This window comes from Lissotriton vulgaris, chromosome 9, assembly GCF_964263255.1.
Source record: "Lissotriton vulgaris chromosome 9, aLisVul1.2, whole genome shotgun sequence".
Classification (NCBI taxonomy): Eukaryota; Metazoa; Chordata; class Amphibia; order Caudata; family Salamandridae; genus Lissotriton; species Lissotriton vulgaris.
In genome coordinates, this window is record NC_141697.1 from 1109145491 (window position 1) to 1109172193 (window position 26703).

Sequence of the window (26703 nt, forward strand, 5' to 3'; positions counted from 1 at the left end):
TGCTCGGTGTATACATATTTTTTGCATATTGTTTTGAGGTTTAAATCATAGAATTGTCTTGGGCTTGGAAGTTCCTGGCTTACAATAATGGCTCAGTGGGGGTTCTGAATGTCAATAACAATTCAAGAGGGAGGGTTCACAGCAGTAAACAAGTTAACGACTATAATAGAAGAACGCGGTTAAAGGACAGCAACATAATAGAATAAGGTCCACAGAGATTTGCATGTATGTCACTAGAGTGCAAACACAAATGAACTCTAGGTATTGATGTTGCCCAGTTATTTTTATTTTTTAAAGGGGTGCTCTCCCCATGTCTCCACTTTCTATTCCCATCCATCCAGCCAACCAACCCAATGGCCACTTTGACACCTATCCAGCAGTGTTGTTTATTTAGGTGGTTCAGTGCAGGTGGCAAAAGGAGACGTGGCACAAAGGTCACTTACAGCAAGCAACATTTTACCCAATGGAACAGTCCCCCACCACTTCAGATAGGCAGAATAGTATGAATTCATTATTTTTCAATGATTCTACGACTATACATCAAAGACAAAGTGTATTTTGGGTTCCCAAAAAAAACATTTTCAGATGGATGAGAAAAAAGAAAGCTGACCTCCCTTGCATTTAGATGAAAATATTGCCCTGCAGTATTATCATCAACACTGAATAATATCAGAATGCAAATCGTTTGTAGGCTTTTACCATGTACTGGAGCTGCTCTGGGTTCTTGGTTACTTGGTGCGAGGTTGTTTGGAGCAAGGTTGTTTGGGACCAGGTTGTTCGGGACCAGGTTGTTTGGAACTTGGTGAACAGGAGGAGGAATGATTGATGGATGTTCTTCAAGCCACTCTGCAGAAAAAAAAGACTTACATCATGATCACCACATTTCTCCAGAAGAGAGAGAGGGGAAAAGACATCAGGCTTACAGATGCTGACCAATTCCTAGTTCATCACAAACCTCACAACGTCTAGAAATAGAGTAGATAAAATTGTAAGCCAATCTGTGTGTGAACAAGCAAGTATTCGCCAAGATCACCATTCAGGCTTTAGGTTAATAAAAAAAAAAAACAGACAATCGGCTGGCAAACATACAAGAGCATCTTGTCACACATTATTCTGTTGAACAAAAAATTGACAGGGTAGTATGAAACAGCCTTCACTTGACATGTTTAATTCTCCTCAATCACAACCCCAAGGTATACATTTAATAAACCTTGTTCCTCACATTAAAAATGCCAGATGGAACACCATATGGTACACCCACTGCACTTCGCACTGACAATCAACATTTGTATGAACCTTTTGGCTGGTTTGACAACTGTCCAGCGTGGGTTTTCAAGCATGTGCTGAAGACATGAAAATCCACAAATCATTCTAGAGCCAAATAGGAATCACAGTGATGTCACTTTATAGCTCCAAAGCCTATTCTGTGGGATAAAAGTGTTTTCTTCTTGAACAGATGTTAGAAATTGGGTTACTAGTCGACTGGTGTGTGAGCCCTGGTCAAGCAGCAACCACAATCCTAGTTAGGGTAACGCACAAACAAACCTCAAATTAACCTGTGCTGAACCCCCTCATAGCTTCACACAGAGCAATCTGACTTAACATAGAGGCAATATGTAAAGTATTTGTGCAAAACATTAAACAGTAAACCTGTGGAAACGTCACACAAAAAGGATCCCACACCAAGTTAGAAAAATAGAGCAAAATGTAATAAATAAAGGAAGACCAGACAACAGAAATCCATTCAGTAGAACCAGAGTTTTAAAGAATAAACTGTTAAATAGCGCCCTAAAGCAGAAAGGGCCAATCGCAGCTATCTGGTCGCACCGGGTCAAATTCAAAAGTTTAAGCATACCGCAATAGAGCGAGGGTCTGATATATTCTCAGATTAGTCCTGATGAAGAAGTATCTTCATGTTATGTGCCAAGTGTCCAGTACCCGTTGGAGGGTCACGAGGAGCAAGGAGAGCGTCATGTGCGGCAGTCGGCACAGTGCGAAGAGGAGGCCGGATGTTGCGGATGGGCAGGCTGGAGCTTTGCACTGGCAGTACCCCGAGAGCTTGCGATACTGCAGTGCGAAGAGGCTGAAGGCGGCTCTTGTTTATTTTCGGTGCTAGTCGCGTGGTCTCTGTGCGAACTGGCCTGCTCATGGTCACAAAGAGCCCAAAAGCTTGAAATTAAAAGCTTGAGACCCACACCAAGTGTACAGGACCTGAGAGACACTACTTGGGCATTGGGGGTGGGGTCAGGAACATCGCTGAAGAAGGAGGCAAGCCGACTAGCCCTTTGAGTCACTCTGGGGTTCTGGGTTTGAGATGGACTTGCAGGTACCTTTCCTAGGCAGTATGTAATCAGGAAACAGGTCATCACAGCAGGGAAACAGCTGATTGTAGAGGAGCAATCCAGCAGTGTGGCAGTCCTTGCAGCAGCACTGTGGAAATGTGTAATATTTTATTTAGCTTAAGCTATAGCCATTTTGGCTGTGGCGTCAATTTCTTTTCCTTCATAATTCTCCCGTCCTCTGCTGCTCTTCTTTTTACTGTGCTTGTGTTATCTATTTTAGTTAACTTCCGGACTCAGCTAAAAACAATGTACGTGCTGAGAATTTGTAGCTTCCAGTACACCTGTTAACTGTCAATCATTCACTACTGCCATGAGTATTTCTGCTCCCCCCTCCCACTTCGCTGACCATGTAGTTCTTCATCTGCCCTGGTTTGCTGATAACTATTTCTAAAACGTGTTCTATTTCTGTTCACATGCTTACACTGCACAAAATCTGTATAAAAGGGCACTGGTTTGTGAAGCCAGTGTACTACCTCCTTGCAGCACTTCAGTGCTGTGTGGACGTGGTCCCACTCTTGAGTGATTAGTAAACTTGTTATTTATTCCAACTCCAGTGCTGATCTCTATTTTGTTGGTCTTTGAACCCGTGGACAAAAGGGTGACCCTGCACCAGTGTACCCCTAGAAAAGGTATATTTCCACGGTAAAGCAGTTCTTCCTGGCAGAGTATCGATAGCTCGACAAGCGTACTGAAGAGTTGGTGCCGAGGTCCAGAGGTCCTTCTTTTACGCACAGTTATGTCTTTGTAGAGGGGAAAAACGTCTGCGGGCAATGCAGAGACAGGACACAGCCTATTCAGGTGTTAACGAGGTTGGGCCCAGATCCTCCCTCCCATCCTGCCAGTGATGGCCCATACAGTCACAGCTAAGTTCCCTTTGTGTGCAGGGGGCGCTAGAGGGCGCACTGCAGCATGGCCGCACTGCCGTGAGGCTCCTGCAGCCCGGAGCCTTCATCCGTCTAGAAATCCTGCTTGACCGTCGCCTTTCTTTGCCCTGATCTCGGATTCTGCTTTGGTGGACTGCGGACTGCCCTCGGCTCAAATCCTGTTCTGCTCGGAGGTTCCTGGCCGATGCTAGGGGGTCCGGAAACTTCACCGCCGCACGCACTGGAGAGCGGATGCTCTGCGGCCCGGCGTGCCGGCCCACTTTCGTCCGCGGCTGCACACGTGGGTGGAGGCCTGATCCCCTCCCCCTCGGTGATTCTCCGTGCCTGCTCGGCTGGACGCGGCCGGTGGCTGCCCCTGTGGCTCTTGATCGGAGGCGCGAGGTGAGAGGCGCCGGTGCGGGTGGCACCGGGGATTGTGGCGGCGGAGTTGCAGTGGGAGCTCTGATCTACGCCCGGACCTGGACACGGCCATTGCACAGAGGGGAGTGGCGGGGCATGTACGCCTGCTCGTGCCCCCCGTCTGTGGTGCTGCTCTAGCCGACTTGAGTCCGCAAGGTATGAGCGGGAGTTAACCACGGACCGGGAAAAGGATTGTATCTGGCATTATTGATCGTAATACTGTGAAACTGGGCTTTTTTCATTTGGCGCCTTTTCTCACCGCAGTGGTTGCAATATTGCGGAGCCTGCCGTGCTGGAGTTCACGGCGTAGTTCTCCACTGGATGTTGTGGCGCCTGCCCCATCTGCCTGCACTTGTCCACTGTTACCCCCTGCTGCGCCTCCTTTGCCTGACAGTCCTGGATTGCACCGCCCTGGTCCCTGAGAGACGACATTGGTGCTGATTTTTGTGAACTGTCCCTATCGTAAGCTGTGAGTGGCATTACCCTTCCTACTCTGTGGTGTGCTGGGACAGGTCGCTGCAGTGTCCTGTTGAACTACATCCGATTGCCGTCGCGACGGCTGCCCTGCTGGCAGCGACAGCGTGTTGGGACTGAGCAGAGGGTGCTGGCGGCGCTATGTGGAGGTGAGCCTCATACACCCCACGTTTGACTTTTCTTGCGTTGTGTGTTCAGTTGGGTGCATATTATTGTTGGCCGTGGACTTATACCCGAGGATCTCCCCCTTGCCTCTTTATTCACGTCGCTGCTGCACGCTGTTTGTATATCAATATGGGTAAGCCGGACAATAGGCAACCTAAGCTCTCCTTTGACTCCACGGCTTCTAGGAGGGGCGCACGCCTAGTACAGGAGGCGGGGACCTCACGATCTCCCCCTCCGCCTGTCGCTGATGCTATCTCGCAGCCCGCCACCCCTGATTTCCAGCAGATGATGCAGGAGATGCGACAGGGCTTCGCCACCATTGTGGACAAAGTGGACAAACTATCCTCCCGCATGGACGCGGTGGTGCAGAAACTTGATGTCCATGAGGAGCGCCTGACCACAGCGGAGCAGCGTATCTCGGATCATGACGACACTGCGGCCACTCATACCACTCAATTGACGAGGATGGACAATATCCTGAGAGTAATAGCTGCCAAGAATGAGGAGTTGGAAGCGAGGAGTCGGCGCAACAACATTCGCGTAGTAGGTGTGCCGGAGACGGCGAATGTTGGGAAAATGGAGACATATGTGGAAAAACTACTGGTTGGTGCGGTTGGGGCGGAAGCTTTTTCTGCCCAGTTTATTGTGGAGCGCCCTATCATTGCTCGCCTCCTGAACTATCGGGATCGTGACGCGGCTCTTCGTGCGGCTCGCACATCCCGCTCACTTTCCTTCGAGGGGGTCAATTTCACCATCTATCCTGACTTCACTCCCATGGTGCAGGAGCAGCGACGCAAATTCCTGGCAGTTAAGAAAAAGCTTCGAGATCTGCAGGTGGATTACGCCTTGCTCTACCCTGCGAAGTTAAGGGTCACTCATGAAGCGAAGCAGACTTTCTTCAGGAATCCGCAGCAGGCGGAAGACTTTGTGAAGCGGCTAAGGAGGGAACGGGCTTCTGCTGGTCGCCAGGATGGACTGGGACAGAATGATCACCAATCGGCGGGAGAGGAGGAGGACGCTTGATCAGGTTTCTGGTGGCGAGAGGACTACGCTGAACATTTCGTATTGATACTGATGTACCTGCCTCTAGAGGCTGTGTTTCCACAGACATGTGCTTTTGAGGGCGGTTGGGTGGATCTCCGGACTGCTCCGATCGTCCGGTGGTGGAGTTTATTAATGTGGCGATGGTTGGTTTTCCATTTCTTGCTCCGGGCACCCACTCCCGCACTGTGCCTGACCCGTATCTTTGCCTTGCGGCTGGAAGGTCGGCATAGTGTGTGAGGGTGGTAAGTGCACCTCTGGTGGGCACCCCCAACGGGAATACCCCTCCAATGTTTAAATTTTTTTTTGTTGTGCGACTGATTTTCTGGAAGGTTGGATGGATGAATGTGGTGTGGGGAGGGGGGGTGGTAGGGGGTCCTGACAGTTTGGGGTTGGTCAGGTGGGCGGTGGGGGGAGGAGATGCGATGGTAATTTCTCTTTCATTTGCTGGTTGTGACGAATGCGGAATGTTATTGAGCAGTGCTGCGTGCCTGTTGCACGGTTGTTCTTTGTTTGGTTCCGGGAGGGGGGGGGTTGGTTCTGTGTATGGAAGACGGCATGGATGGCTGTGATGTACGCGATACTGATGGAAGGTGTGTGCAGCGGCTACGGTCTACTGCATTTGCTCGTGTAGTGTGCCCGATGCGGGATTTCAGAGTTCCCTATCACACATACCTTATGAGTAATGTCGGTCGAGATGTTGGATAGGATATCGATTTTATCTTGGAATGTGCGGGGGCTCAATGATGCCAGGAAATGTTGTAATGTGCTGCACTATCTAGATCGACATGCCATACAGGTGGCGCTTCTGCAGGAAACGCATCTGCGCCAGGCACCGGCGCATGCGTTTGGAGGGAGGTTGGCCACTGTGAGGAAATTTTCATCGTACTCCTCTTATGCGAGGGGGGTTGCAATACTGATCAAGAAATCACTCACCTTCCAGGAGTTGGGATCACGCATAGATTCAGACGGGAGATATGTGCTGTTGTGGGGGAGGATTGGGCAGATCACTGTGCTTTTCGTGAATTGTTATGCACCGAATGTTGATACACCTGCCTTTTTTCTTGCACTATGAGGTCATGTTCTTGCGGTGGACGCTTCCCATATTGTGTGGGGGGGGGGGGGATTTTAATCTGGCAATGGGGTCTCTTGAAGACAGGTCGGAGGGGAGTCATCAGTACAACGTCCAGGCCAGGGATGTCCTGCGGGGCATTGTGGAAGAAGCAGGTCTGGTAGACAGCTGGCGATATGTACACCCCACTGTTAAGGAGGGCACGCATTTCACGGCGCAGGCCCGTACCTGGGCGAGATTGGACTATATCTTCCTTTCCAGGGGACTGGTAGCGGGATCGCATGGTGTGACACACCTCCCCAGGACATACTCGGACCACTGTCCAGTTAGGGCTGTGGTATCGGTGCCTGGACTGCACAGACCGCGACCATCTTGGAGGCTTTTCCCTTCTGCCCTTTTGGATCCTATCTTTAAGACAGAGTTGGGCGAGGAAATAGAGGCTTTTTTCCCAAGGAATAGGGGCTCTGTAGACAGTGTGGAAGTGATATGGGAGGCATTTAAAGTTACAATCCGGGGGGTCACGATCTCCAAGAGTTGTGGGGTACTCAGGACTATTGTTCGCACGCTTGCTGGCTTAGAGGCCGATCTACGACAACTAGAGCGTGGGTTGCTTGATGGCCCTGACCCTGATCTCATGCACCAGTTTAGAGGTAAACTTTCAGAGTACGAGGAGGAGGCGGCCAGGGAGGCGAAGCATAGGGGGAAATACTGGATGGCTAGAAGGTATTGTGAAGGTGAGAGACCGGGGAAGGTGCTTGCCGCTCTTACGAGACACCAGAGGCATAGTTCAGATGTTTTGGAATTGGTCTTGGCTGATGGTACGCGCTGTACAGACACGAAAGATATTCAGGACACGTTTCTGCAGCATTACACACACTTATACACTTCCCAGCACTCAGGAGATGTGAGATATGGGGGGTTTCTGGACGAACTGTCGCTTTGCTGGCTATCCGACGATCATAGGGCTTTTCTGGGTAGGCCCCTGGAGGTTGATGAGGTCAGGAGTGCCATCATGTCTCTTAATAATGGCAAGGCTACAGGCCTGGATGGTCTCCCCGCCAAATTTTATAAATGTTACGTGGATATTATGGCTCCGGTGCTTCGGGAGGTGTTCGAGGAGTCCCTTGAGGTAGGGCGTCTACCAGGGTCTATGAGGGAAGTTTCTATCACCTCTTTTCTCAAACCTGGAAAAGATCCCCTGGACGTGGGATCCTATAGGCCTCTTTCATTGCTTAACTGCGATGTTAAAATTCTGGCTAAAGTGTTGGCGACGCGTCTCTCTGAGCTTATGCCCGTTATAGTCCTGCCTGACCAGTCTGGATTTGTGCCTGGCGTGGGGGACATCTCATAATCTTCGAACATTATTCTCCTTGATTCCGACCATAGCTCCAGAGCTCCCGGTGGCTGCTGTTTTTCTAGACGCTACGAAAGCGTTTGACTCGGTGGAATGGGGTTATTTAATAGACGTTCTGTGCAGGATGGGCTTTCCCAGGATATTTATCTCATGGGTCAAATTACTTAACACTGACCCTATGGCCAGGGTGGTTGTGAATGGTGTGTTGTCCTCCCCTTTTCCGATCACGAGAGGGACCAGGCAGGGGTGTCCACTCTCTCCCCTCCTGTTTGCCATTGCCATAGAGCCTCTTGCATGCAGGGTTCGACAGTTGCATCAACAGAGTGCGTTTAACTGTCTTCAGCGGCAAATTGGTATATCCCTGTATGCGGATGATGTTACCCTTTATGTGAAGGATCCGCAGTCGAACCTTAATGCGATTCTGCGTGAGTTTGTTGTCTTTGGTGGTGTTTCTGGAGTGCATATCAATTGGCAGAAATCCCAATTCTTTCCGCTCACTGCAGCGGTTCATCGTTTCCCACTTGACTACCCCCTGGAGTGGTGTGACTCGGAGCTGCGATATCTTGGTATTGTTGTGTCGTTGCACAAAGCGGAGACGCTCAGGCTTAATTACGGTGTAGCTATAACTAAGTTAGCAGATAACATAACGAGATGGATGTCTTTGCCATTGTCTATGGCGGGTAGAGCCTCTCTTATAAAAATGGTGGTGTTACCCCGCTTCCTGTACTTGTTTCAAAACATTCCGTATCACCCTGGGGCGTATTTCTTCACACGTCTCCACTCGGAGCTGCTTCGACTGTTCTGGGGGGGGCAAACAGCCACGAGTGGCATGGTCTACACTGACGCTGCCTTATGTTAATGGGGGCTTCGACATCCCTGATTTTGAACTATATTATGTCAGCGCCCAGGCGCACTACGCCTACCACTGGATGCGCCCCACGCCGTTTATGCCCCAGGTGGCTGCTGAACAGTGGGTTGCTCATCCTCTCCCATTGGAGGGCATGGTCCTGGGGAATGTTGGGGATATTGACACTCACCAGACGACGGTTACTTGCACGGTTGATGCCTGGAAGCGTGTCGCAAAGACGCTGGATATTGACTTTCTCTACTCGCCTGCGTTGCCTCTGGTATACCACCCTGCTCTGTCTCTGCTGCAGGAGACAGGATTCCGGCGCCTGTGCACGCGTCTTGCGATACTTACCTGGGGTGACCTGTTTCATGAGGGCACCTTCCGTACCCTTGAGCACTTCTTTGGGGGTGGGGAATACTCCCCGCTGGAAATGTTTTATTATGTCCGGCTATGTCAAGGCCTGAGGTCACTGTTACCAGAGTTCCCCGGGGAGCCGGGAGTGACCCTACCGCTTCACGTGCTGTTACTCTCTGATGGGCGTCATTTAGTGTCTAGGTTGTATGGTGCCATCAGGAAACAACGAGCTGCCTCGCCTGGGCGGGCACGAGCCCAGTGGAATGTTGAGCTAGGAATTTCTATCTCTGATGACCAATGGACGTATTGTTGTGGTGTGACTGCCAACATCTCCTCTAGCTGCCGCCTAAAGATCATACACTATAAATTCATACAACGATTTTATTACACTCCGGCTAGGAAACTCAGATTCCGGTTAGCGGAAGATGATAGATGTGCTCGTTGTCATATGCCGGGTGCCGATTTTCTTCACCTGGCGTGGGAGTGTGGGGTTATTTTGGAGTACTGGGTGCAGGTCCATGATGCTCTTCAGGTCATGACTGACAATGGGGTGCTATTCGACCCTATGGTCCTATTGTTGGGATATACCAAGGAGGTGCCAGCATTATATCGTAGGTTTGTGGATGTGGCTTTGCTGCTGGCGAAGAGGCGTGTGGCCTGTTGCTGGGGGCGGGGCAGAGTGCCGCAGTTCGGGGACTGGTTGAAGGATATCCTTTATTGTCAGGACCAATATAATGTTTAAGCGGAAATGATGCCTGTGCGCTGTAGGCCTAGAGACTTTTGGAGCCCACTGCAGGTGTATCTCCTTACCAGGGCTGTGCAGGATTCTATTTCGGATAGCGCGGATCGGGTTGGGGTGGGTTGATGGAGTTTCATTTGTTGGAATTACACGTCTATTTGCCACATGTCATATTACACGATGAACGGGTCTTTCTATTTACATTACTGTTATTTACTTGCATGGGGTATGCTATATGATCGTCGTAGGGGAGGCGGGGATTTCATGCCTTCTCCCTTGTGGTGCTGCTTGTGATGCCTTACCTCAGGGATTGATGAACTGTGAGTGCACACCCACTGTCCTGCCGCTGCTCTCCTCCCTGGGGAGATGTATGCTTGTTATTCGCATTATTGATGTATTTATATGCTCTGTACAGATGTGTAACACAACACCACATGTAATTGCTGTTATCGTGACCTCATTTCCGCCTGCTTTGTTCCCCCATCTGGACCTGACGCCTGGTCGATCCATGTATGCCGCTGCACTACACTACACCTGAATCCTTGTATGCTTTGTATGTGCGTCACTGATGATTTCTTGCTTGTCTTCCACTACTTATTGAAATAAAGGTTTAAAAAAAAAAAAAGTTCCCTTTGTGTGCGGTTGTCTAGGAGGAATACACAAAGACCAGCTGCCAACCACACCCAATCGTGTGAACAGAGCCAGGATGCAGGCACCAAATGGCTAAGGCAAGAAAATGCCAACTTTCTAAAATTAGCATTTTCAGAATTGCAATTTAAAACCAGACTTCGCCATAGGCTTGGATTTTAACACCTTGGCTGCTAGAGGTTTTCCCCTCCTGTGCTGCATATGCATGATCCCCATTGTTCATGACGAGCTCAGCTCGTCATAAGCACACGACCAGTGTACTGCATGACGAGCTGAGCTCATCATGAGCAGCGAAGGGGTTAAATTAGGATTCCAGAGACACAAAACATGAAAGCAGTTATTGCTTACCATTTGAAAAAGACGCTTCTAAAATGTAATAAGGCAACTGCAATATTAACCTATAGGAGAGACGGGCTTTGCAGTAGTGAAAAACAAATTTAAGGGTTTTTCACTGCCAGGAGATGTAAAACCTAAATGTACATGACCCACTTAAATTCACTGCATTCTGCTGTTGGGGCTGTCCAGGGCCTTAGAGGTGGCCTATGTATTAAAAAGGAAAGTTTGGGCCTGGTTAAAGATTTATTTTGCCAGGTCAAAATGGTAATTTAAATTGCACAAACAGGCTATGCAATGGCAGATGTTAGACATGTTTAAAGGGCTACTTCAGTGGGTGGCAAGATCAGTGCTGTAGGCCCTCTAGTAGCATTTAATTTACAGGCCTTGGGTACAAGGAGTGCACTTTACTAGGGACTTAGAATTAAATGAAATATGCCAAGTGGGTATATGTCAATGTTACCATGTTTTGAGCAGAAGCATGTTTGCACTGCTTAGCAGAGGTAAAGTGTGAAGAGTCCTAAGGCCAGCAAAACCGATTTCAGCAAAACTAGCAGGAGCGAAGGCAAAAAGTTTGGGGATGCCATGGCAGTGAGAGCCCGGTCCTACAACAGGTCAAGAACAGACTACTACCGGGGGTGGGACAATAGGCCCTTGCAAGGCACTTTCTTTTGCATGGCATGCAAACGTGTGCATAGCACGGCCACATCACAAAATCCTAACATCTATGAAACCGGTTTTATTTTTGCACCACCTAGATCAATTCCACATCTAGGCACCAAACCTATATCTGATTTTGCTTCAGAAATCTGCCACTAGTTTAGTTCAATAAAAGTGTGGAGGTATCAAACTTTGTCATGAGGTTAGCTTACCGTAACTAGAGCTACACAACCTGTAATTGATTATTGGCTTGTTCCAATTCATCCTTTAACAAAGAGTAAATAATTTATTGATTTGTCTAAATGTTTACTATCCTCCAAACTGCAACAAGTTTGAAGTCTAATTGCAAACAAAATTGGATAGTGATGTGTCTAATCTGAACTGTTCTTTTACATCTGCATGGTTTATAACAGCTGGTAATTTCAAGCTGAAAATGTCACTTTTTAGTTTTGAAGGTTATCTAGAAGATCAGATGAGATACAATGAGATACCTAAAGTTGTGTTTCAGGTTGGTTATTGCTCTGACAGAAGCAACAAGGTTTTAGCAACTCTAGTTCAACATACTGTATCAATATAAGTGATTCCTAAGTGACAGTATGGAAGCTATGTTTATACATGGCAATATACGGATCCCTATAGACTATTTGTACCCCTAAAGCAGTTCGGGGTTATTGAAGACTTTAAGGCTATTTATATAGGCTCAAGTGACGATGTAGCTATGTAATTCGTGCTTGAAGGAAAATACAGAATATGTAGTGTGTCATGTTTTGACTTATGCCTAACGTGTAACCATGGAATAAGTATCTCTATTAGGGACAAAAATCTTCAAGAATTTTTAAGATCAAAAGTGAAAAGGCCTTGATAGACATGGCAGAGATTAGTATTGGGTGGCATAACCAACTGGTTAAAAGAATGCTAACCCTCCTAGAAACTAATAATTAACCGAATTTTAGAGGAGGAACTAAGAAGATTGGTATTTTGAAGGTGTGGTTTGACCAATAAAGTAAAGAGCAATGGAAGGCTTATAAAAGATTGTATCAAAGAATAAATTGGGGGGATGAACATGTTAGTAGAGAATTTAAAGCCCTGAGAAATGATTATCACATGCTGGTGGACCATTAAAGAGAGTACAAACTTTACAAGGCAACCTGAAGTATTCAGAAAGTAACAGAATAATTCCAAACTCCTCTGGCATATGGTAAACAGTGAACATTTAATATCTCCTTCAAGCTTAAAGGCACAAGTTATCGAACCTTAATGGGTTGAATTTATTTCACATCTATATAAAATCCAAGATCCTAAAATTAATACGGATATTGTGGAGGACTGACAAATGGCCAACTATCTTTACATTAGGACACAAGGATAATCTCTCACATAAGCAGCATGAAACCTTCATGGGCGGGGGTCGGCAGACACCTTGCCCGCAGTATTACTTAAAGCTGAACTTTTATGCTGGGCTGATATACTTTGCCTCTTCTTTAAATGGGTTTCACTGTCTGGATCAATGCCTGACTTGCAGAGGGCTGCATTTGTAAAGCCCCATCCAGAAGGAGGGCCCGAGGGCAGACACAGCGAACTATAGATTGAGCTCCATTTTGGATATATCCTCTAAAATGTATGCCAAAACCTTGTTGAAATATCTTGAAACATACATATTTGGGTCAGAAAGGTTTCCTAAAGAGCAAGGCGGTTATAGAGAAAAAGATTCTACAATTGACCACGGTTTCAAAAAATTGGGAGCAGCAAGGAGTCAACAGCAACAGTTGGCAAACTTTGCTGCTGCTTTTTCATTTCTCAGGATGTTTTTGAGGAGGTTGATAGGGTCACTCTTTGGGGAAAATTGCACCGGAGGAGTGTTCCACAGGACTGGTTGTTTATGCTCTAGAAATTGCATTCTAATAATTGGGTACTGATGGCTCGAAACTGATGAGATATACTATTGGGATAATGAACTAAAGTAGTGTAGTGTCTTAACCCTACTCGTTTTTAGTCTATTTCTGGTCTTACAATTGCTTTGGCAAAAGCAAACCTTCACCCCAAAGTAGGGGTTCCCATATTCATATATGTGAATTTAGTCATAATAGACTACACTCTGATAGGGGTGCAAAAAAAACCCCTTCATGCTTTGCAAGCCTATTTTGAACAAAACCGACTCAGTGTGAATGTGGAGAAAACCAGGTCAGTGACTATAGGTATCTAGGTTTTACGTTTGCCAGAGATCAAAAAAATTGGACAAACGTATAGCAAATTTAAGGCAAGAGTAGCTCTACTGGCAACTGTAAATGCTCTGAAAAGGTTCGAATCCTGCCTTGGTGTCTACTCAGTAAAGCCCACAGGAGAGCAATACTGGGCAGGCTGATCCGCTGGCACTTTATGGAGCTGAGTTAATGACCCTTGAACAGTCTTGTCTGGGATTCCTAAAAAACCTTTGCATGAAGTATCTCCTGGCTCGATACAGGATATTATGTTTCTATTTTGGTAGCAAACAATGTAGTAGTGAAAAAAATCTTTCCTCTTTAATGATGCAGAATATGTCAAGTGTTCTCGAACATATTTGTAATAGCATCATTAAGACTGGATAGGTAATCGACATCTTAGAGACTGATGATCTGATGCCCCTCCATAAGTTCAAGAATGCTCTCAGAGATGGGGTAAGGGAATCCACTGTAGTTTGTGATAGACTGTATATAGATGGAAAGCAATCAGTACATCACTTTATTCGAAATCATCGTGAGTTTTCCTTATTTTCTTAAGGTCACAGATAAACGACAAAGGAGCATTTTTCAATTTCGTACAGGAGTTGATCCTGATTGCTTCCAAAGCCAGGGATTTAGCCAAGTCTTTGAAAATAATGGGTATTGTTTCTGTGAACTCAAAATGAAATGCATCTTCCTTTAGACTGTCCTCTCTTTTAACCACATCCGTGCTGCCCAGATTTACCGCCGGTGCTGGGGCCCAATGTTAATGGGTGTGGTCATGACGGAACGGTTCCGTCATGAGCACAGCTCAACCGATGCTCATGACGGAAGCGTTCCGTCATGAGCATCGAAGGGGTTAAGTTAAAGGTAAAGGGTTTTTCGGCCTATTTGCAGAAAGCATAGCATTAGAACACAAAACTATCTACAAGACACTTTATGTTCAAAGGAGCACTACGATATATTAATCACAGTTGCAAAATACATAATGTTAATTAAGCAAGAACGTTTCAATAAGTTTTGAGGGTTAAGAATTTTAATGAAGGCATTTTCCACAGATATTGAGGGCTTATTGGGCTTGTGTGCAATATTGTAACTTGAATATTTTTGTTTGAATGTTGGTTGATTTTATTTATAAGGTGAATTACCCAAAGAGATTATTTAAAACAATGAGACAGGGATGCTCCTTTTGAATTTTTGATGTAAATATTACTAGTACTAATGGAATTTAATAATATATTTATGTATAAATAATTGTAACCACTAGTTCTTTGCATGAAAATGTGTCAGTATGGTAGATTTTAAGATTTGCATTCATATAAGAATTTCTGGAAATAAAGTATTTTACTACCACAAATTCTTTTGCACACCTGTGTGTTACTTTGGTGCGCAAATAAAATGTTTTAATAGTAATTACAATAACCCGATTCACAGAAAGGGAATAAGGAATGTTATCATTCGACACTGCAACCATGACAATGGAAATCCAGCCAGTATGGCAATTGTTAATTTATGGTCTGTGGAGGTAGTGTTACTGGGAGGCTTGGCCTACCAAATGTAGGTAACACACTCAAACACACGCGTGCCAATATTTCATCATACTTTTAGGTAGAAAGAGTATGCAAATTCAATTTTCTGAAAGGCAGGGACACATACCTTTGCAGAGTGTGAAAGGGAAGGTTTCACCCACATTTTTAACATAGGTGCAGAAGAAAGGCTTTCTTCAGAGGAAGAACGAAACAATTGTGTGTTCATATACACATTTTCTATTCGAACACATTTCACACTAGCATACTGCAGGACATCTACAACGGTCTTGAGTTTTACAGAAGCACTCCTGGAGTTCCTTGTGAATCTTATAAAAGTCTATTATCTACTTCCAAACAATGGAAGAAATTACTTAATTGGACATGTGACCGTTCATTGCGCTTAAAATGCAGAGATTCAGAAGCTGCAGGGATCTAAACCTTGCAGGTGAGCAGATTTGGAATATTCAAGTTTCAAGAAGCTCCAAATTATGGTAGTATTCAAAGTAGCCTTTAACTGGGGACTTTTAATTTTAAGGACATCGACTGAATGGTGATTCACCCCCTGCATCTGGTTAAAAAGCACAAGACCTAGATCTAAACTCTTTGCATTTTTTTTTAACTTCACCACATAATGTTCTGAAAGTCCACTAGGTTACACTAACATTCGATAATACTCCTTAATAAATACACATGTAATAAAAGGTAAACCAGTAGTAGACTTGTATCGGTTCAGCCTTTTTGAATAATGATGTTTATGCCCCCGCATCCGTCAAAATTCTACATATTTGATGCATTAATTTACTGTGTAAAACACATACTTTATATGAAATGCTGCATACGTCTGTAGACTGAGCTTACCCAATTAAGCGTGAAGCACTTGCTAATGTTCAATGAATGATCATATATCTGGCACATTAGCATACTGAATTACATTGGCTCAGCTTCCCATTATCTCTTTATTAACTGTAATTTCTTTCTGGCTAGTTGCAGGAACAGATTGTTCTGCCTCACTTGGCTTCCATTCAGTTACTACAAAGAAAGATGGGTTGTTATGGAAATAAAAGATTGACAGCAAATAGGACCGTGCTCATCAATTTCAAAATGAGCCTCTTATTCTTAAGCCACTATAAACCTTAAAGCCATACCTTAAGATATCCACTGGTGGATGTCGACTACCTTTCTTAGACTCAAATCTGGATGGAACACCAGTTTGTGGTGCGAGTCAATGGGGCATCCTGAAACCCAGTCTATAGTTTTAAGAAATATGGAAATTGTCACTGTTAATCTCCCACTAACTGCTTCCCTCAGTTTTTTGTTTTGGTAAACTCATTTAATAGCATTATATTAGAGCTACACATTAATGAGATAAAGGTATTATCAGTGGTCCCTCTCTGAGCACAAGAGAGGGAAATAAATGTATATCTGAACTAAACCAAGTTATTTATCCCCTTGAATTCCTTGAAATGTACATTTACATTCCTTTGTTTTGCTCAAAAAGTGAGCAATGTTAATGCGTTTAGATTAGGAATGCATCAAGGGACGACTGCAACATACCAGAGCACATGATCTATTTTCTGTGGATAAATAAACACATAATATTAGGATGATTAGGGAACTAGAGCAGACCAAGCAAATTACAGAATTCACAAGAGGATGAACATCTATCATGCAGAGAATGGATGGAATGTACTTGAAAAATCAGCCTCAATCGCCAAAAGTTAAACACTTCATCTGATAACAGGGGGTTGCAATATAAACAAAATTGTGCAGGCAAAGCAATCCATTGGTGTTCGCAGAAAACAGTAACATTTTGTTGTGTAGAGGATATGAAACTGATTGGGGGAAAAAGGACATCCTGTGCCCTAAGACAGATGTGCAGCATTATAGGTCTAGCATAAAGCCCTTCATGGGTCAGGCCATACTCAAGCATCAAAACCTTTTCATGATAACAATACTTCCATTTACATAGCGGAGCTTTCAGTCAGCCTGCTCCATCCATTGATGCGTTCAAGTGTAAATTTTATTTTGCTTCCACCCACCACAACATACAGCAAGGGACAATGGGCTAGTCCCTTCACCTATTGGCTCTCTTCTATGTGATGATGGCATTTTGTTTGCACACCTCTGCCTACTAAAATTGTACTGCATGTGAATGACAAGGCCTGTCTCATTCACATGCTTCCCAATCAGTGCTTTTATTTTCTCATTCATTTATCTTTGTGAGAAGCCATTTTAACTTTTTTTGCTAACATATGCATACCACCATTCCATTGCAGCATTTTTACTCATTACTTTTGAATGTTTAAGGTCTACTGCATATACTCGCTAAAATAAAAATAAAAATTGCAGGCTTGCAAGATCCTATTGGCTTTGCAAGGTGCCGGTTTATCATTTTGGAAGCGTTGTACGTGGACAACACTGCTGGCCTGGTAGCACTGTGAATTGACTTTAAAAACTGGGAGTGGTAGCAGGTTTCATAGGTAGGGTAATAAATGGTCTCTTTCAAATTAATGTGAAATTAGGCAGCAGTGTTAAAAGGGCTAAGAAGCCTGGTCAGAATGGTGACCACATGCTAAAAATACAATTAGATGAAGCACTTTGTGAGATAATTAGATGAAGCAAATTGTGATGTGATGGCTAGGAAAAACTAGCATTTCCTTTTGCTCAAATGGCTGGTTACCATGAAAAAGTGACAGTGTGCGATACTCATGATAATTAATAAGTAACTCATGAGTCCGGTAGAAGCATGAACGCCACTCTCAGAAAAAGCTTTGCAAGGCTAGCCCAAAAATCCTAGAGTACAGCCATGGAGGGAGGCACTGTCCGGATTCTGTGATCAGAAAAGGCAACCCGCTAGACGGTATGCACAATCAGGGGCTGCCTCAGCTCATTTTTGTTTTATTTTTACTCTGAGATGACAGATTGTTTTGCCCTTAACTAACATATCAATTAATGAACACTCCGGTTTCATGTTTGTTCAAAGTTGTAAAAGCATTTCTCTACAGCTTTTGAACTAAAATGTTTAAAAGCAGCCCTTCAAAAGGGGTAGGTTGCACATTGGTGTCTAGTATTTCAACCTTAAATAATTCTGCTGTTTTCTGCTGCAGATCCATTGTATCTGTTGCATCTATTCCATCGAAAGCAGTGTAAATTGAGCGAAGTAATCCAAATTCACAAAAAAGGAAGGAATATATAAATAATCCTAGTGGAAGTAGGAGGAAAAATCTTCTGTTTTATTTGTCTTGGCACCAACATCTCACTGGTTATCACTGCGGGCAAGATGGCTTTGAGCTATGCATCTTAACCACCATTGTCTTGAAGCTGAGGAGTGCCATATTTTCTGTCATTTTAAAATGAAATCGATAATCTGATGCTCTAACAAACCCACAAAACTTTTCCTTACAAATTGTACAATTGCTAGATTGTTTAATTATTTAACTACAAAGAAGACATTTTATTACAAATCATTTAGAAAACAGTAGGAGGAATGGGAATTGTTTAAAATGTCTTAAACATGCATGATCAATTACTTAAACAATATATTTAATTAAAAAGTGTATGGAGCACACAGTAATTGAAAATCTACCAAAGGGAAGTTGCATTGTTTGGAAGGTGTTAAGCATTGTTGACTTGATTAAACATGGGTGATGAGGTTTGGGTGCATACTGAGGAACGTCTTGTAGCTGAATTCCATCTAAATTTGTTAGCAATTGGGATTAAGTTACGGATTAATTCAATTACATATACTTTCAATTAAATATTTTGAGTGGCCCACACATTTGGCCACTCAAAATATGTTGTAATAGTGACCCATTCTAATTATGTGTGCTAAAAAAGTTGCATAATATTATTAGATAGTGCTGCATAGCTGCTTTTGACCAAACCTCAATGGTCCACTTATAGCTACACTTGACAATGCCAGGATCCGCAGGAAAAACTGTGATTGTGCTATTTTGCTTTCCCTTTTGTGTTGTAGTTTATAGGAATTGGACCATGTTCCCACATTTTAACAGAAGGGTAAAGGGAATTTAAAGTTAAAAAAAATTCTTTAATTCAAAAAGTATAAACCGATGTACTCTAAAAACTGAGACTAAATGGTCAATTTCTTCAATTGTATAATGTTCTTCACAGTCATACAGCAAAACCCTTTAAAATTGACCTATCCATTTTGATGAGGTAACAGAGCAATACAAGTGAGGCTGACAGTTTGTTAACAGCTGGATGTAAAGCTGCGCTGGCGCTACTACCTGGACTATAAGTACATTTCGCCACTATATCAAATGCACTATAATCTAAATTTACGTTTAATTGAAAGTATATGTAATTGAATTAATCCGTAACTTAATCCAAATTGCTAACTTACCTATAAATCAAATACCATTTCATTTAACTATTGGCTTTCGCATAATCCTGATACTTAAACTTTTCCAAAATAATTTGTTTTAATTTAAAAAAGATACCTTAAAATAATTCTAGTGCGAATTTAAATTCTCAACCCACTTTAAATTAAACAATACACCATCACCTAACCTTAAAAATAACTAATTCTATTGCTAAATTAATTTTGATTACATTAACTAAAAATGAACATTAGCATAGTTGCTGCAGCAAGCCAAGCTCTAAAGGTGAACTTAAATGAACCTTACCTTAACCTTAAGCCCTTATCGCCAAAAGAAACAAATGCTATTTAACCAACCTCTCATAGAAACAGTTGTATCCTATATATTTACTTTGAAGTAGTGGTAACATAGATCCAGTAGTGTTAATTATTGTTTCCAGGAGAAAGCAACTTCAATATACCGTGAGATCGCCGCTGTGCCACATAACAGAATAGAGTCAGAAGGTTAAATGTTTATACTAAGGGAATATGTGGCCTTATGTGCACACTGAGTGCTTACCTTCTGGTTGCGGATTCTGCTGCTGCATCTCAAGCTGTTTCTTCCTTCGTGCTTCGAGGACTGGGTTTTCATACTGTGTCTTCCTGTTTACATGGCTGTTAGAAAAATAAATATTGCATTGAAATAAAACACAAAGCCAGAAACCTTAAGACATGACAACCTGCCACCAAGTGCAGAAACAACAGAAGCGTGGTGAAGTGAAGCTTCAAGTAAGGATGATGGTGATTGTTCCAGAAAACATTATGAATAACATACATAGATCCCACCCCTTGTACCAGAGAAGAAAAAACAAACTTGAATGGGGAATGACATTGGTCTAATCCATTGTTTCTTCTCCAGACTTTGTCACGCATCCGGACTTGTATTCAAAAAATCCAGACTAATACCATCGAATCACATTCTAAAAGCAGACAATCTAAGATGTCTAAAACAATCTTAAGGTATTTGGCATGTGAATTAGAATGTATGGAGATGCCCTTATGAATACCTTCTAAAAAGTTTAACCATTTAACACTTCAAAATTCCGAATTATAGATAAAGGCAGGCCCTTAATGTTTGCACTTCTGATTACAAAAAAAAGAGCTGTTCAGTTTCAGTTTATTAAAACATTGCTAGTTCTGCCAATCTTTACATCCTCCAATTGCAGACCTTCTCTTTACCCCGTGGCAGTCACATTTAGCATTCTTTCTTGAGTTTTATAAAAATATTATGTTTTTGAGACCACGACATACTGCATAGTTAGTATTCAAATCACAGTTTTGAAATAACCTTGCCTGCAAGATATGTGTATTCCAAATTGTATTTTTTTTTAACACTCTGGGGACCATCCTTTCCATGTTGTGTTCTTCCCTAGGGGCTGATTCAGAACATGACATTGGAACCTCTTATCTACAGAGTTTGTGTGCTATCATCCTTTGAGCATCAGTTAGAAAGAAATGTGGTGGCCAACAGACATAACACGGACCTTGTATTGAAAGACACAGGATTCCTTCCCAAAAACTGTACATCACTATACTACATTGCACAGCTTAATTTCTCAATTCGAAGACCTGCAGTTTGAGAAAAGCTATGGGGTGCCCTTCACTGAAAGGAGCCTGATGTTGTTCTACAAACTGAGCATATTCAGCTAAAACACTAAACATTACCAAGCAGAAAAAGAGGCTAAAAATTGTTTAGTATTTCCCGGTAATGAAAGGCAGTCATTTTTAGCACAACTAATTACTATTTGGAAGAGTGCTTTTCTATCTGACAGGCTGCATACTTCAGGCCAGAAGTGCAGCTCCTACGAAGAAGGCAAATTAATACACTCTCAACACAGGTAGTAGCCCCGAACACTTCTCAGCTTGAAAGAGTAGATCAAGATTTTCATAAGATTCCCCTTCAAGACCTGAGGCAAAGCGATCTACCGGAATCAGGGTTCACGTTTGAAGATCATAGATGATAAAATTAAGTACCAAACTTAATAAAATTAGTCTAGCCAGATAGGAAACCTGCCAGGTAATCTCAGGGCTCAGGAAGGTGCCACACACAGAGTGTTCTCATTCAACATATCAGATTTTAGTCATGCGAAGGGAACCGTAGCTGTTTAGGTGCATAGTTAGTATTCAAATCACAGTTTTGAAATAACCTTGGCTGCAAGATGTGTATTCCAAATTGTATTTTTATTTTTTAACACTCTGTGGACCATCTTTTCCATGCTTTGTTCTTTCCTAGGGGCCGAATTCAGTACATGACCTTGGAATCTCTACAGAGTTTGTGTGCTATCATCCTTTGAGCCAGTAAACAAACAGTGGTTCTGCCACAACACACGCTATAAATTTATATTTTTGAATCCCCAAATCATAAGATTACAATAAATGTTCTCACCAAAAGAATCAACTGAACATATACGAATAAAGTTTGTTTTTGAACTAATTGTGTTTTTTGGAAATATACTTATTTTTTTGTTTATAGAATCGTGTATTTTATCAAAGATATATCATAATCAAATTATGAAACACAGGACATATACACACAATAACTTGACCATTTACAAAGAAGCAAATGCATCAATCATCAATATACAATACATACATAAATTATTCACATCACAAACATTAACATATAAACAGAGCGTGACACAATACTGCCTCAGGATGACCTAAATAATTATTGTTTATAACTTTAATGGTCAATGCTGGACAAACGCTTCTTGAAAGAGCGTCATCGTTTCGACCCTTCTAAACTTGTGCAAGTTGAAAAACATCCATTAGGGTCTTCATGAGGAAAAAACAACCAATGGCCTGTGTACAGCCTTCAAGGTCCCAAACGGGATTCCACTGTTAAAAAGACTTCTCCCTGGGGCTCAGACCAGCTCCCAATGAAGTAGAGACGAATACAAGTTGAATAGGTAGACACTACATGCACAAGCTCCACCTCTGGCGTCTTGTGCTCAGAGAGATTCAGTCATCCCTGCAAAATAAGGGGCAGCCCGTCTCCTTAATTGGGTTCCATCGTGTAACCAACAGCCTACTGGAGGCACTCCGTCGACCTCAGCGCAGGGGCACCTGGTTTGGTTTTTTCAAAAGGGAATATTCACTTGGATCTGAATTTCGAATTAATCGGACCTCGCACGAAGCGTCTTCTCATCTTTTGAGCAGCAGTTCGATAGGAATGTGGTGGCCAACAGAAATAACACAGAGCTTGTATTGAAAGACCCAGGGTTCCTTCCCAAAAACTGTACAAAATATTCTTACTTCAGAACAACCTTGGACATTTCCTTGACAAATGCAGAGGAAAATTCTCTAGAATAAACTGCAATAGTCTTTGTCTACTCATCATAATCTACCTGTTTGCTAGAGATAGAACAGGGGACACTGTGTGACAAAACAGGTGAGTTGAATCCACATTCAAGTCACAAAATGGTCTCTCAAATGCAGCACAACCACCACTTTGACCATGGTTTCAGTTCGTTAACCCCAGATAATGGGAAATAAGCAGATGGAACAGATTTAGTTAGTGCTATTAAGTAATACATCACAATAAAAAACTGGTAATATTCCCAACCTATTCGAAAGAGGGATTCACCCTCTTTCGAAGTTTTGAGCAACTGTTGGCCAATCTTTTTATTATAGGAATCTAGAAGCAAAACTTAAAAGCACCCTTTAAAATGTCACCATATTGTCACAAGTTTCGCCACCACTTACTTGGAAGACGGGATGAACACAAGTGTGGTTCTGCTTGGGGCTTACTTAGGAAAGGACACTGGGTATGCAGGAAGTTAGTAAGAAAGAATAGTTTAGTTACCTGCCAGAGCAAACTTTTGCATGAGTCAAGAAGGGTAATTATGGCAAGGTATACATAAGTCCATACGCTTCTTTCACCTCAGCAAGAAATGGACTGTCACAATTAGAGTTTCCTCGGACTCTCCTTATCTCCAGCCCTTTGTCTGTGCTCAGAAATGTTGAAACATCTGTATTCATAACAGCCTAGCAAGGCTACGGAACACCAGCAACTCTACCTGCTTTCATGCAACTCTCTCCTGCACAAGCTCGATCCAGCCTCTTCAATTGGAGTGCCTTACCACAAGTAATTATCTCATTTCCCAAGAGTGTTTTACACAATTTTGGAGACACTAGTATTACAGTCCTATAATTTGGACACTGAAATGCTGCAAAGCAAATATTTTGTCAGCTCCTATTCGTAAATCAAACAATACGTTTTTTAGAGCCCACATTCTCATTGGTGAATCTGTATCTCTCCACACTAAACAATTATATTATCAGTATGGAGCAGACGTGCCGTGAAGTGGCCAAATATCAAACACACTGAGTCAGCACCAAATTTTCAAATACATACAGATGCAAACAGGACATTGCAATATCAAGAAAAGAACATTTTCTTTCCCATTTTACAAAAATAAGAACCGTTACAAGACTTGGTCTCACAAATATGACAAAATGAAACCAGAAACATTAAACTTACTCTACATAGTAGACACCATATACCGGGTCTTCAATCTTTTCCCATCCTGTCGGCAACTCTAAAAATTAAACAAAAAAATTGTAGTTTTAAAGAGGTGATTCTCATTCTAAATAGTGATGTTTTTGTGTCCAGCAATACATTCCCAAATCAGAATCATATTATTGGAAGCAACACAGTCTATTTTTCCCCAAACTATATGTTGGGATTAATAACATGTGTCAATTCCAATCTTCAAAAGACAAATAATTTCAAAATTGTAACATTTTGAGATCGTTTTGTACTGCAAGCAAATGTCCACAAGGATCTTCAAAGTGAGAAAATGAAAACACTAAAGTTTTCTTGGGAATTTTCCCTTTGTAGAATCACACATGATCAACATTCATTTCTTAATTCTTTCTTAATACATGTATGCATGCAATATTTACATAGTGTAATCCAAGACAAAAAGCCGTGGAGCACAGTACAGTAAAATGCAAAGAGAAAGTTAAGATATTATTGGTGGGATATCTTAGGTGCGAGTCTTCATTCCTCTTCGAAATTGGAGCAGCAAAGGTCAGTCCTAATGCATATGCTGAGATTATTTGAGGTCCTAAGTAGAATGATGTATAAGTATCATCACTTTTATATTACCATTGCAAACTCTGAACTTAAAAAAGCACTCCAACTGTACACAATGCCATAGAAATCAGCATGTGCTAATACTCCTATTTGCAATTAGATTCTCTCATTTGTGCTAAAAATCCAAAGATGCCATAATGAAAAAGAGGTAGTGTGAAAACACCTAGATGACCTAAGCTGGAATATCAAAGGGACAAAATAAAAATGTCAAGAGCACTAAACTGGTTGCCAGATACTTTGAAGGTAAATAGGAGGCTGTTTACTTCACTCAATATTATTAACTATATTTGATGGAAATCTACTCAATTCACTAGAACAAAAACTGAAAATGTGTGCACAAAGTTTGTGGCTTATTTAAGATAAGATTATAAAATAAACATATGCAGCATGAACAGAGCATATAACAGTCAAAATAAGAAGCAATTGATTATCCGTGTCACCATGAGATGGTTGGGGAGCATGTGAGGGGGAAATATAAATACATATGAGATATTCTAGTGTATTCAAACCTGTAGCTAATCCTGAAACCTCTTTGCGCCTCTACCTTCCTTTTAACTTGTCTTGAGGATAGTCTTCAAAAGTATAGGTCTTTTTCACTCAAATTAGACATTGAGAAAGCTTTATTCTTGCATTTAAACAACCAGATATATTCAGCATTTTATATGAAAAGTTATCTCAATTTATTTATTTTCTTTAACATGTTATACCAAATGCGCACTGCTATTCTATCATCAGAGAGGCAAAGGCATCCTTTGTAATGGCTTATTTCTTAGGGGTAGAACACTAAGCAGATCTTGACGAACTTAATAGGCTGGGGAAGGCTGATTTTCAACTGCTTTTAAGGATCTCTGCTGAGCAGTACCGCAAAGTAATATTGCTTGACCCTTGCCTGCGGCAGTCTAAAGCAATACAGCATTTCTCCTGTTGGAGAGGGTATGAGGGCTTGGCAGGGGCTTTCTAAGAAGGAAGTTTAGAATTTACCATAATTTGACCAGGCTGTTTACACTAGTTATTTTCTACTAAATAGGAGAAGTCACTATGTACGAATTGAGCTCTACTCAATTTGTGATGGACCTATTTTAAAAGCCATTCGGTCCATGTTTGGAGAGAGGTGATCTAATCACAGTGATCAGTGAAACAGTGCTGCTGTACAGATCTTCATTCAGTGCTCATTTCTTTCTGGGAGCTGGTGGGGGAACCCCTTCAACAGCTCCATTCAGTATGAAGTACAGTCTTATGTATGCTTGTAGATCTTACCCTGGCAGGTATGAAGGAAGATACTGGCCTTCCCTTATCTTTTGCACAATCCAATACTTGTTTGGCAAAATTCAATCATCCATACCTTCTGATCCTCCAGAGCGTTCCAAAAATGTTCTAGTGATATCTCATCAGCTCTGTTCTTTCTGAGAGTTACATTTGTACAATGGAAACCTCCATGATACGTTTTATTAGAATCTCAAAGGCCACTTATTTTTGTTTTACGAAAATCAGAGCAAGCCAATCCATGATTGAGCCCATAGCTATCCTTTACTCTATCCATCGATAGCCTCATTTTATAGCAGGGTCCATTTTTATGGATGGAACGTTTGTCCTTTTGTCAATGCTTTTAGAGTAAATTCTCAACCGGGCAGATTCTCAGGCCTTTAAATAATCATGCTACTGAAACATCAATCACCTAGTTATTAATAAGACCATTGAGCTGGCCGCTGTGCCCGTGTGCACATTTCCCTGTACCTCTCTAAACACATTTCACAATGCAGTATCTAGCATCATCAATTTAATTTCTCCTTGTCCAACAGGTGGATCAAAAATAATTCTTAAATACTATTAACATAGGGACCACTCAAGTTCAACTCCTAAAAGCACAAGATACATGAAAGTAATCTAAAATTCACACCAAGAACTGGATAGGCCCTTTACTTTCTACATGGTTACATGCATAATCAGTGTTTAAGTCAAATATGGTATCTGCCAGTTTAGGTCTCCCAGCACAGTAAGCAAAATGTTAAACTCCTTACAAATTAACCCATTCCTTCACAGGAGCTGTGCAATTCATGAATGTCCTATTTTGAGAATAATAAAAGCAATTAAAGATACTGGGGTCTCAGTCCAAGTGCACGTTATGCGGATTCATTAACTCATATTATAACTGGTGCAAATAAGCAAAGGGAAACATCTTCAT

General features: G+C 42.5%; 1 protein-coding gene across 12 annotated transcripts in view; it reads right to left on the reverse strand.

Moving 5' to 3' along the window:
* MAGI1 (membrane associated guanylate kinase, WW and PDZ domain containing 1) overlaps positions 1 to 26703 on the reverse strand; it is a 1125105-nt gene that overhangs the window by 173028 nt on the left and 925374 nt on the right. For all 12 annotated transcript variants that reach the window (XM_086939094.1, XM_086939091.1, XM_086939093.1 and 9 more), the window contains 3 exons: positions 23904 to 23961; positions 19941 to 20035; positions 700 to 846 (listed from right to left, as the gene is read on the reverse strand). In XM_086939094.1, coding sequence (XP_086795220.1) covers positions 700 to 846; positions 19941 to 20035; positions 23904 to 23961 — 300 coding nt within the window. The remainder of the gene's footprint in view (positions 1 to 699; positions 847 to 19940; positions 20036 to 23903; positions 23962 to 26703) is intronic.